A 12,677-nucleotide genomic window follows, 5' to 3' on the forward strand; every position below is an offset into this window, starting at 1 on the left:
AAACATCGGTAGAAATTTTCAGTCGCTGTTTTACAGAATTTTCTGTGACAAAGTAATGATCTACTAATAATTAATCAGATTGGATTTTTTTTTTTTTTTCCATGTTCCTGCTCTTTCCTTTTCACGTTTCTTTGTGTAAAGAATTTTTTCGAGACATGAAATTCGAAATATAAACAAATTAAAGTAATATATTTATATATTTTTTGTTTTAATTGCGTGTGCAATTTTGTGAAACATTAAACTGCATGTATTCGATTATCGTCATCAGTCTTTGCGTAGTATGAAAGGAAAAAAAAATAAAAATAATAGATAATAAAAAAGTAGAGACGAAATAATATATAATATACGTATATATATATTTTTTTATATCTATACACAAAAAATTGTCGTTATTCATATTACGCTGTTAATCATAGGAGTATGTTCTTTTCTAGTCATTACGATAGTTAATACACGTTAATGGAAATGTAACGAAGAATACTGGGCCAGGTTTTAGATTTGTCAATCAACATTTGTCTTTTTCTACCTAACCATCATTTCAAGTTACACACGCGTCAGAATCTGTTTTTAAACATTTCTTTTCAAAGAAGTCGGAAAGAGCAAAACGAAAATTAAAAAATTAAAATAGCAGAGATTGGGAAATGACAAGACAAAAAGTGGAGAATTGAAATCTCATTTCTATGCAAGACGCTCTATAGGTTGTTTAAATTATTTTGATATTTAATGGTAAAGGAAGGAAGATGAATCTAAATTGCGATATGTAACATTGGCGATTGGTTAGAGTAGGTTTTTATTATTAAATTGATACCTTCGCACGATCCAATAATAATAATAATAATCTTTTATTCATATTGTTTGTTTTGTCTTGTATCTTGATTTCTTTGGTTATACCAATGCGACGAAAATTGCAAATCGCTCAGAGCGATGGCGCCGTTATTGTTTATAATTGTTAGATTACACTTGGTCAAAATGTTTTAAATATTCTGATTTATCATTATCCTTTGTTTATGTTTGTTTGTTTTTTTTTTTTTTCACCAAATCACTGAGAATCTTTCAGTTACAACTATCGTTTTTCTTTGGAAGAAAAATAGTTAAGTCACTCGTCGTAGAAAATTAAAGAAAAAAAAAAAAAAAAATTCAACAAACTTTATGAACGGATTCACACTCAATCCGTTACACACACACACCTTATCTCTTCTAGGCCTCAGATCTATCTTCATTAAGATGCTGCCTCGTCTTCCCCCAGATTGTGAAGGTCCGAGTAGTTGACGATTGCTCGATGCAGGAACTCGTACTGAGCCTGAAAAACAGATATTTCGATCTTTCAGATCCGCGACAACAGCTCGCAAATTGCATGCATCATAATTCAGGAATATGTTAAGAAGGGCATAGTTTTCTGTCTAATTTTTACTTACAAATGAGCCGATCATTCCGTGTCTCTGAGAGCGGAGCTTTTTTGTCGTTGTAAAAATGTCCACCCTTCGTTCCGTTCGTAATTGTTGTACTAAAATGCTAAGGGCGACAAACATCGAGCTTCTGTCCGATCCGCAGTGGCAATGAACGACCAATGGACCTCCGGATTCTACATCATTAGATATTGTCTGATCAACCAATTCGATCAAGCCTCTCGTGACTTCGGGTACCTCCCCTTCGACGGTGGGCCATCCATGGTAATGGTACTGCGTCACGATCATATTCTCGTCCGTTTTTTCATTAATTATACAAAGCTCTCGTCTTGTGTAGTACGGACAACTCTCGCTCTGTATGTACCTCACCTTTATGTGATCGTACGCCACCTCATCGTCGGACCAGTATCGTGGACATTTGCGGGGTCCGTCGCTGAGCTATGTGATACACAAAGAAGTCAGAGTAAAATTTATGATATGAGTGAAAATGTTTCGTGGAAAAAAAAGGGGCAGGGAGGAATAACTCACATCGGAGAGCATGACTATCGTCGATGCGCATTGTTCGGAAATCATTCGCCAGAAATCTGGTATTGTAGATTCTAGCGGATCCTGAGTTATAATAAATGACTCAGAATTGTCGTATCCCTCAATGAACGAAGCGTTTATATACGTGCTATGTTCGCGTCCTGGTACCGGCGTCAGTATAACGCGATTTCTGTCATATGGTATGACGAGGTCGTTTCTGTTCTTTATTCTATTCTCATCACCGCCGCCGACAGAAAACGATTTTCTATCTTCCAGCATGGAGCTTATTTTCTGAAAACGAAGATGATTGAAGATGTCTTAGGCATAATGATTGATAAATAATCATGTGAATTAATAATTGAATAATTTACAAAATATATACTGCGCAAGTACTTTCAAATCGCGATCTGAGCGCCATCTCAGACTGAGCAACTTACCGAGGTAATTATCAATTTCTACATAGAATTTTCTGTAATTTCTCTTCTATTCACTGTGTTACAATATGAAAGGACAGTTTGTATCAGTTAGTGGTTTCAAATACTTGTCAAACCTTAATTTCTATGATTTATTTATCACAATCCCCCAACAGTTGCTAAATTTTGCCGCTCACACGCCACGGCGCCACTGAAGTAATTTGCTCAAAGTATAACCTCAAAGTCCGTCTCGCGACGAAATAAATACATGAAAAATCCGTACGATATTTATTGAGCTTTAGCTTAGAAAAATGCACTTTCTAAGAATAGCACGATGATTTTACGAAAGATTCCACATCGATACGAAATTTCATGAAAAAATTATCCCGATTCTCGTAAATACTCAGAAATCGGTCACGTGACACCATGAAAATGAGAATGTTCTACTTACATCGTATTCCTCCTCCATCTTTGTTTTATCCTTGCCATTGTCTCGCTGTCGAAGTTTTTCAACATGATTTTTGAGCTGGGCAGCAGGTATTTCAGTGTCGCCGAACTGTGCCATCTCCATAAGCGCCCGATAGACGAATATGTACTGTTTAAGGGACTGCACCAAGAAGTTCCTTTGATGTCTAAGGTCGCAGACAGTGTTGAATATCGACACTTGTCCCTCGTCGGCGAGCTGTTGCAGCAGCGAGTCCAATGCAACGAGAGTCCCGGTCCTCCCAACGCCAGCACTGCAGTGTACCAGGATTGGACCCTTTTCCAGAGAATAAGCCTCGTTGACCCTCTTGATGAACCTGAGAATGGCATGTGGGTGTTCAGGTGCCATGAAATCTTTCCACACCAAAAAGTGGTACTGAATGATTATCCTCGAATCTCTTTCCCCCGTCCGCGTCATTTTCAATTCTCTCACGACGTAGTCGGAATACGGTCTCTCCCTGACGTGTTCGACGGTGATGTCACCGAAGCTTCTTGACTCGCTTTTGTCAGGCCAGTACTTAGCGCACTTTGTCTTCGAGTACTCCTCGAGATTCGTCAGCATCAGCACGAGCTCCAGATGCTGCTCCCATATCATTCTCCAGTAGTCGCAAACGGTGTTTTCCATCGGCCCCTGGGCACAGATGAACTTCTTTCGCTCTTTGTAGCCGAGTACAAAGTTCGCGTTAATGTAATCTGACCCGCAGATACCATCAACCTGCACCAAACGCACCCGCGTTTGGTCGTAGCACTTTATGTCCGGATAGCGGTTTTTGTACAGGTTCTCACGAGCCTCCGAAGCCCGCGTTGTACGGTCTGCGAACCTGTCTGGAAGCAGCTCAAATTCGTGCTGAAAACCATAGTCCGAATCACGGTGGCGGTCTATGTAGGCCTGGAGAAGATCGGCTCGTGATATCGGTGGCATGTCCGGTGGATTTGACGCTACGAGCTGGTGCCTTCCTCTTAGGGTTCTGCATAGATGCCTGACAAAAGGAGGCATCAATTAGAAGTTGGTCTTCTTATGGAGAATTTCATTTGGTTAATTAGCAAAGCTAGATATAGTCGATTATGGCCGTCAATTTTTATTTCTTATTATTTTCGTGGAATGTGTTTCGATTTACTTGGTAACAGGTAATTCACTAATTCCGGGTATTATTAACAATCGTTGATGTTTTCTGGTACGTTTGCAAAATTATGTTGTGTAGACAAAAGAATTGTGATATGGTGGTTATTTTTTTTGGTTTCAAAAGTTCCATGACTTCCTTATTTCTCTGAGCGAAATTCCGGTTCTTCTTTGACATTTTTCTTTGCCAAATCACATTTCACAACACGAATTCTGTATTTTTGAAGACAATAGAATTGAATGGTTCATTAATGAAAAACAAGAGGTCTTGATGACTAGTAACTGGAACTATTATTATTATTATCGTCTATGTAAGAAAATATTGATAAAAGAACGAGCACAGTAAGTGAAATTTCAAGTTAGGAAATATTTGAGCAAACGTAACACGTGAGAAATATTATGAAGGTTTATGAAAAATTTAGACTTCAGAATCTTTAAATTATAGATGGAACATATTTCGCGCGATTTCAGAGAACGATTGCAAGTATCTAGCAAAATTCCCATATTTGCGGTTTTCAAAACTTTTTAGAAGAGCGCACACCCTTTGATAACATAATATAACTATGCTCCCAAACATTCCTTTTTTTCAGGAAATGCTCACCTGAAACTGTTTCTCAGACTGATTATTTCCTCTCCGCCTTGACGCGCGTGTTTCAAATATTTGTGAAGTACACACATGCCCATTAGAATAATGATAACAATTATCAATACAGCGACGCAAATTTGCATCATCAGTCCAAGGTCCTCCGGCGAGTCCGGTACCGGATAATACGATCCAACTACATGTGGATTCAGGTAGTTGCTGTAGGCGGGTAAAAATTGTCCAGGTTCACTACCATTAACTGAAACAAAGAAGAGTGCGTAAATAATGTTATAGATATACAGACATTTCAGTATTTTCTAGCAGCGAGTTTATTCACCTTACCTATAATTTCGATAAACGCAGTATAATTTGATTCCTTGTCCAAGGGACCGTCCTCGGGTAGATACGTTTCTCCGTTGTAATTAATGCTTGTATACGGATTATTCTCTCTTCTTCTCCGTAAACCTGTCGACGCGTCGCTTACCGCAGGATCCACCGTTTGGCTTGTAATATTTTCAGTATCAGTAGACGGCGGCTGATTGGCTAGATTCAATACAGACTGAAAGGTTTTCGGCTTCAGTCCAACGCAATAATGGCAATTCTTGTTTTCATCTGAAATTTTATCGTCACCGATAAAAATTGTCGTCGATATACTGTCCGAATCGAACATGTCGGCCAGATAAACGCCGCCCGAACGAGACGTGTAGACTTTTTGATAGGTATCGACATCGAGGTTTCTCGGTTCAATCAAATCTCTGACTTTCTGATTAGGAGCAAGCTTAACAACAAATATTCTGTAGCAGCATATCGGCCCGTTACGCTCAGATATTCTTCGCAATTTTAGCTGGAACAAGTGTTGGTCACCGATATCAATTTTCTTCCAACTTGCCACCTTGTTCATGTTATCTTTGCTCGGAACTGCTATGGGCATTGAACAATTATCGATGGTGAATTTGCCTGGCCGAATTTTGCCAAGTTTGGTTTCAGCGTTCACAGAAACCTAGAACATTGCTTGATTAGGCATGGACAAAGATTTTTTCCAGACAAAATAAAGCACATGTGTATAAACGGCATACCGTGTAATTAGTATTTGGTAAGAGGCCCTCAAATTTCTTTGTCATATTCTTCTTCACATCTATGTTCACGGGAGTTACTTCGACATTTTCACAACCCATAATGCCTGAATCGTTTTTATAGCAAGCTGAGCTGTTAAGTTGTACACTGAATCGTGTTATCACGCCATTTGGTTCGACTGGAAACGCCCACGTTACGTAAACGTTACCTGAATTACTCGTGTTGCTATATTCGCAGATCACAGAGACGTTCTGTGGTGGACTAGGTACTGAAAAATATTCAGAAATTGTCAATCCTCGAATTTCATTATTCGTTGCTTTTCTCAAACCAGTCTCTAGACGACTCAGTTCGTCAAACAAATTGCATCGATAGTTTTGTATGTGAGATAGAAAAAATATGTCAGAAATGACATTCATTGAAAAACACATACTCTCGCTGACTAATGAATGGTTTTAATGATACCTCCGTCATCCGTCTCAACTTGCAGTGGGGTACTCCAGTTCCCACATTCATTTGTGTACGAGTTGCAGGCGACAACCGAAAATGTGTAATTAGTCCTAGGAACAAGGTCTGAAAAAACATACTTATTCGTTTGATTCCATAAACATGCTTCTTTTTTGCGATTATCAGTTAGACAAATTGAAATCAGTTTGTAGTAATGGAAATGGTCTTGCAACTCTTTTCCGGGCTGATCCCACGTAATCTGTATAGAATCAGAGGTTACCCCCTGGTACACGACATTCGGAACGAATACAGGATCTGTGAATACAAATTTTTTGTAAATAATCTTACATCAACTTTTGACCTTTCGTATTTAAATAAAGTATCCCATAATTATAAGAACTTTTCCGTTTGACTTGGGACAGGTGAAGAAAAAAGTATTTAGTACAAACAGGTAAAACTGAGAAAAGCTTATTCATCAGCGTGCAATTCGCTCGTTACCGAGCCATTTACCTTGTTCCAATGTTCTAACCGAGTCTTCATAATAGTTTGGAGGTGAGCGGCCAATCGTATTAGTGGCTTCAATCTTGAACTCATAGTCAGTGTTGTTATCTAGATTTGTAAGAACATAGCTAGTCTTACTGCCGTCGATAGGCTCCCTGTTAAAATGCCACTCTTTCGCGTCACTTTTTTTGTATTGAATTGTATATTCTTTCACAGGATCGTTACGGTCGTTTATGGTCCAATTCAAAAACACTCTGTGTGCCCCAACTGCTTTTACAGTGTTGATATAGACTTGGGGAACATCGGTCACCGTCAGCGATGTCTGATTCTTAACATAATTATCCGGTTCAGCGCCTTTTGCACTGCACTCGTAAGTACCGTTATGTTTCGAGCTAACTTTGGTGAAGTTAACGATCATTTCACGGTATATTCCATTCCACTCGAAATCCTGGGTGGGCATGTTCTTGCTTATCTCATCGCCGCTGATCTTCATCCAAGTAAAATTTGACAGTGGATATCCTTCGATGTAGCACGAAAGTACTGCCGGTTCGCCTGTTTTAACACGTACCGGATGCCCTCCCATTATCTTGGCACGCTCTTGAAATGCAAAATATTTAATTAGACTCTTACTTGGGTGATACTTCTACATGTAAAACACATCAATCTATGACCATTAATTTTTTAATACAAGATTAACCAGTAAGTTTCATTACTGGTGATTCATTCTTTCAGTTCTGAACTATCTGTGCTTCCTTTACATTTGAAAACTTATAACGTTCTATGCTGCCTAATTATCAGAAAAACAGTTGATCACTTCCTAGAATGAGGCTAAAGTTAATAACGTTGTCGTAATGAAACATCGCGGGAAAATGATTAATTTGCAAGTTTATAGTGACTTTGAACTAGTCAAGTTTTCAAAATATCAGTATACAATTTTCCTTTTTATGATTTACTGAGTTTCATACATTCCTGCAACTGTGAAATAACTACTTTCCAAAACGTTAATCATTACAATAACGTTACTAACTTCAGCCTCATTTCCCAGAGGAAAGATTAACCAGCATCTGCGTGCGAGTTTTATAGATTAAGAATCCAATGACAAAACGATCACTGGTTTATTTCAACTTCCTGCTGTAATGATTGTCGAACTCTTTCGAGACTTTCAAAACTCATCATGAAATCATTGTACAGTAGCAAAAAAGTAAAGAGAACGATCCCAATGAATCGATCTTCTAACAGAAATTTTGAACAAAAACTTGAAAATCGTAATTATGGAAAAAATTAAAGCATTCATTTTGTCATAGCAGTTTTATAGCATTAATTTATTGCTCTTTGTAAAGTTTCACAGAGCTAATCAACTTTTTTATTCCAGCTTATCTGGATTACGTTCGTCACAAACCGTTCGGCTATCTGACCACATTACAAAACAAGGAAAACATGATTGCTGATTCTCTTGCTTGTGAATGAAAACAACTGAGTAAGTGTTCATGTATCAAGCGTTATATGAAAATATGAGAAAGTGAAAAATTCCTCAATTCAATCAAATAATGTAAGAATAAAAAGAAATACAGGCAATCAACGTCCACAGATCGCGAGGCACCTTTTTCCTAAGAAGATTGTAGTTTCTCTTAATACCACATATTATGATTGTTTCTTTACTCTGCATGTTTTTTAAACCTATAAATCAACTCTCGATGTTCTTTTCCTCAGAAAAAAAAACGTAGCAGCTTGTAATTTGAATGACATCGATCTCCAGGGTTTCTTATCTCTAAACCTACACATATTTTTCCGAACAAATAATGGACCACATTCTCTGTCAATTTCCTCACCTACTACTCTTATGTATCTCGTCTCATTGTGAAGATTCCCTGCCAGAGTTTGAGCGACACATGTGTAATTTCCAGTATCGTTTCCGCTGGCCTTTTTGATTTGCCACAAGCTTTCGTCCGATGAATTTATCGGCAATGTCAAGTTTCCTCCATCCTTTGTCCACCAAACGTATCCCTGCACCTTTGATTTGCAAGTCAAGGAGGGCGTTGTTCCTGCTTCTATGTACTCCTCTGGTTGAGAGACCGTTATATTAATCGGTGATGCCGTTTCCTGAGATTCATTTTTTAAGTCTGAAGAGTTCGAATTGTTGACTGAAAATAATTAATTTTTTCATAAAACAATGCGAATAGAAATAGAACTCGAGTGGAATCTAAGCATGGGACGCAAAATCCTGCGGCTATTAAGAAGCTTGAAGCGATTTTATTTGAGCTCAATAAACCCAAAAGTGAAAACTGACGTTAGATATTAAATTTCACAATAATAAAAATTCTGTAGTGAATAATTATCACCTCGAAACGTTCCCAATAAAATATTTTCATTCATACGTCGAGGTTAATAATAATTCGATGATAAAAAAAAAAAAAACTGATTGATACTAGATTGTTCCAGTTTGTGTTTTAACTGAAGTACGTCAACGGTAGTCAAGATTTCATGTGACGAATATATAGTTAGACACGCTCTGAGCATGAACAATTTGAAAAATTCATGGATATTGTCATGATGACTGTATAAGTTAATGTTATAAGTTAATGCCTCAGTCTGTTGATGTACTCGCATATTACGTCAACTGTATGCAATGAAAAAGGAGGAGCAGATGAGACGCAGGAAGTGGGAAATGCCGAGGCAAGTTTATCGCGAAAGACTGTATTTCACAAGATAAAAAACATGAAAACCGAAACGTAGATATCCAAGCATTCGTCACAATCGATATAATAGTGTATACAAAAATTTTTCATCTTTTATTTGTTTCTATATACGCAAATGCTTAGTATATACCTCAATTCGTATGTAGACGAAAAATTGCTTTTGTTCATTATTTCTTTCAACCGAATTGATAATAGATCGATAGTAGTAAGAATTGAGAAACTATTCAATACTCTAAAACATCTTCTCAAAATTCATTTTATTTCAAAAGTATATCAGATTAGCTATCTAAATAATTTTCTTTGCAGATATTCCTGATCGGTATAAACTAAATACACTTTTGCAAGTACATGTGATTTGTATTCACCATAGATAATTTTAAATATCTGTATCTGCATCTAGATAATTTTGAAAGTATTCATATATTTGTGTCCGCAGACTGTCAAATATCGGTATCTATACCTAGATAATTTTGTTTAAGTTAACTTTATTTGCATAATGATCTGTGCATCTGGATCAGGCAGAATTGACAGTCTCAACATTGGTGTCTGTGTCTGAATGAATGAATAATCATCCGACTGTCCAATATCTAAGATATATGAGGTGAATTGAATATTGCGAATTTCGCCGCTCGATTGTTTAACGCACGTGTGTTCACGATGCGGCTCAAAGATGCGATAGGCGGCGGGAGGGAATATTTGATAGGAGAAGATAGGGTGAAATCGGTATGATCACGTGTTTATCGTGTCGGCGGATTGAAAAGTACCGGGTTGAAAATGCAGGGGCGCGTGCAATAAGCTTCCGGCTTTCGCGTTGCGGTTTCGAGCCATAATTGTATGACGTATGCTCGAATCGCGTCTATTACAGCATATCCGTGTACGTATAACGATATGCGGTACGTATTTATTTTTAAACGTCGCCTGCGGTTTGTATTCGGTGAATCACGTCCGTACGCAGGCACATAGATACGACGCAACAGTAGCGGGGTTGAGAAATCGCGAGTCTTTTTTTTTCGGATTTCTCACCCGCCGCCTGGAGGGATTCGAAATTCCAGAGCCATTTAGGGTCGAACCGTGCGTTGCATTCTATTGTTTTTACGTACCAGGATTTTCGGAGCTGGTGTAAGCTAATAGGAAACAAACGAAGAGGGAGGATATCTTCATTGTCGGGGCTTGGCTTCGTAACATGGCGTCCGTCTATGCGGCCGGGCTCCTCTCTCGTTCTGTCACCATTTAACTATATCCTCACAAGCCAGGATATACGGGCATTTTTCGACAGAACAAAACTCCAGTTACACTCGTCACGTTTCACCTACCACCGCATCCCTCACTTTTTCACTTATTTTCGTTATTCTAAAACTCTATACGATTACTATCAAGTGTCAACTCAAATCGCTCAACAGCGTTGTTGAGACCTCGAGCATTGCCGAGTGGCCGAGACGTTCGGATGTTACTAAAATTTTATTATGGTACGGCTCGGGAATTCGTGAACGCCATCTACCGGCATATTGGTACAACTTGTCGTTCACTTACCAGCTATTTTTTTCGCTTCGTTCATGGTCTCATGGATAACGATTTTGGTTTGTCCGAAAACTACCTTACCGGCAGTAAGCAATATTACCTTTGGGTGTAACGTCGGCGGTCGGCTTATTCAGCGTCGATTACGCTGCGCTCCTATTTACCAATGCTTGTCTTACTCTGGTACAAATGTGAATCGTTCCTCGATGATTCAACGATGGATAGACGTAGAGCACTTATGGAGAATAAGATTATTTATATGTAAAATACACAGATACATGTAAATGAATTGGAAGTACAATAAAATTTTATACTGATCTAACGCTGGTGTTGGTGAAATTTAAACATTTTCTAATCGATCAGACTAACGTGAAGCCGATAATATGATGAAAGTTTTGGGTAATCTTTAAAAAGTTGATAATCCAAGGTCTGGTGAACGTAACAAATACTACAATTTTTAACGATCATCTACATCTTTCACGCTTTTTTACAATTTGCTACTTATTTTCTACGATTTCCCACGAGCAGCAATTTTTCGTAGAGTGATGTAGAAATTATTCTTTCTTAGGGTATATTAGAGACCGAAATGTCTGCTTGTTACAAAGCTGATATAGAACTTTACTGGATATCATGCACAGATCTCTGTCAGAGATTTCCTAGGATTGTGTCAAGAAGAAATATGGGCCCCTAATGGACGTCTTTTCCATGCATTGCTCACGAGCATCTCCGATCTTACCCACACAGATCATCACCTCCAATGGACGTGTCACGAAAAATGTTAGAAACTCTCACATACACATATTCTTTTGCTCTGCCCCAGAAAAATGTCCAAGGCCTAGAATTTGTGAACTAGGCACACCAGTACAAACCGGTACGCAGATGAGGGACGAAGTTCAGAGTAAACAAAGGGTCTAATTGCTGGGGGTTTGTATAATTTGGATCTCTCTTTTGTGGCGAGAGAGGAAAGCGACAATTCGCTGCCTGGTGGTTGTCCACAGTACCTCCATTTACGTGCATGGATATTCACCGACATCCATGGGATATCTGTCACCAGACGTAGATATTCTGAATTTCTATGGATGTATGTTAGAGATCCACCATGGATATGGATATGCTATGGCGCTGTGGATTCTGTATGGATTTTCAACACACGGAGTGTCCCTTGTGGACTTGTAGAAAGATTATCACCACGAGGTTATAATTTTTTTAAATTTAGATCGATTTTTCATTAATTTATATGCGTGCATCGTAATGATACGGAATCCGTATCTTATGGCATAAACGGAATTTCTGGAAGGCTGTGTAATAGCAGCATATTGTGCGATGCTTTCTCATTATTGTACAATGATTAATGCAAGATATAAAAACAAACCAATTACAATTGCAGACATTGTGCGATAGCACGTGATACGTCTTTATGATGGGATGAGCCGGATGCTTGTTATCTGTGACACATAATACAGTTATTTCTGGGTAAAGTATAAATAAATATAATTATGTGATCAAATTACTACTATTGCAACCAGTGGTTATTGTCACGCGGCAAAAGATACCGCATTTCCGATAAATATCACGGAAAATTTAATAAGACATTTATAAACGAATGGCAAAACCACGCATGAGATTAAATTTCGTGAGATATTACATGAATTCGGTGGTAAATTTTGTACGTCAAAAAAGTTTCGTCCAAACAACGTTATTCATCAATTGTTAATACTTAAACTCGTATAATTAGTGATTAGTGATTTAATTCAATAAGAAGAGAATATGACGAAATATTCTCAAAGGAATGCGAAATAATGCAATAATCTTTTGAAATTTTCTATTTATTAATATGTAAAACACAATTCGTACGATAAGTCGAACATGGTATAAATATATACAATCTAACCGGAGAAGAAAAGTCGGTCGTTTTTC

The 12,677-nt window shown here is 38.0% G+C and overlaps 1 protein-coding gene across 2 annotated transcripts; it reads right to left on the reverse strand.

Annotated features, from left to right (window-relative positions):
* LOC124182375 (tyrosine-protein phosphatase 69D) lies at positions 1-10,684 on the reverse strand. Of its 2 annotated transcripts, none has more exons than XM_046569538.1 (11): positions 10,346-10,684; positions 8,379-8,690; positions 6,559-7,146; positions 6,067-6,363; positions 5,607-5,872; positions 4,873-5,530; positions 4,549-4,789; positions 2,796-3,795; positions 1,935-2,222; positions 1,416-1,844; positions 1-1,300 (listed from the first exon to the last, which is right to left on the reverse strand). In XM_046569538.1, exons 1-11 carry the CDS (start codon positions 10,428-10,430, stop codon positions 1,220-1,222), a joined length of 4,245 nt encoding a protein of 1,414 aa, XP_046425494.1. In that variant the 5' UTR covers positions 10,431-10,684; the 3' UTR covers positions 1-1,219. The 2 variants fall into 2 exon arrangements, with proteins under 2 accessions (XP_046425494.1, XP_046425493.1); XM_046569537.1 differs by having other exon boundaries at positions 2,796-3,807.
* Positions 10,685-12,677: the final 1,993 nt, after the last annotated feature.

This window comes from Neodiprion fabricii, chromosome 5 (genome assembly GCF_021155785.1).
Source record: "Neodiprion fabricii isolate iyNeoFabr1 chromosome 5, iyNeoFabr1.1, whole genome shotgun sequence".
Taxonomy (NCBI): domain Eukaryota; kingdom Metazoa; phylum Arthropoda; class Insecta; order Hymenoptera; family Diprionidae; genus Neodiprion; species Neodiprion fabricii.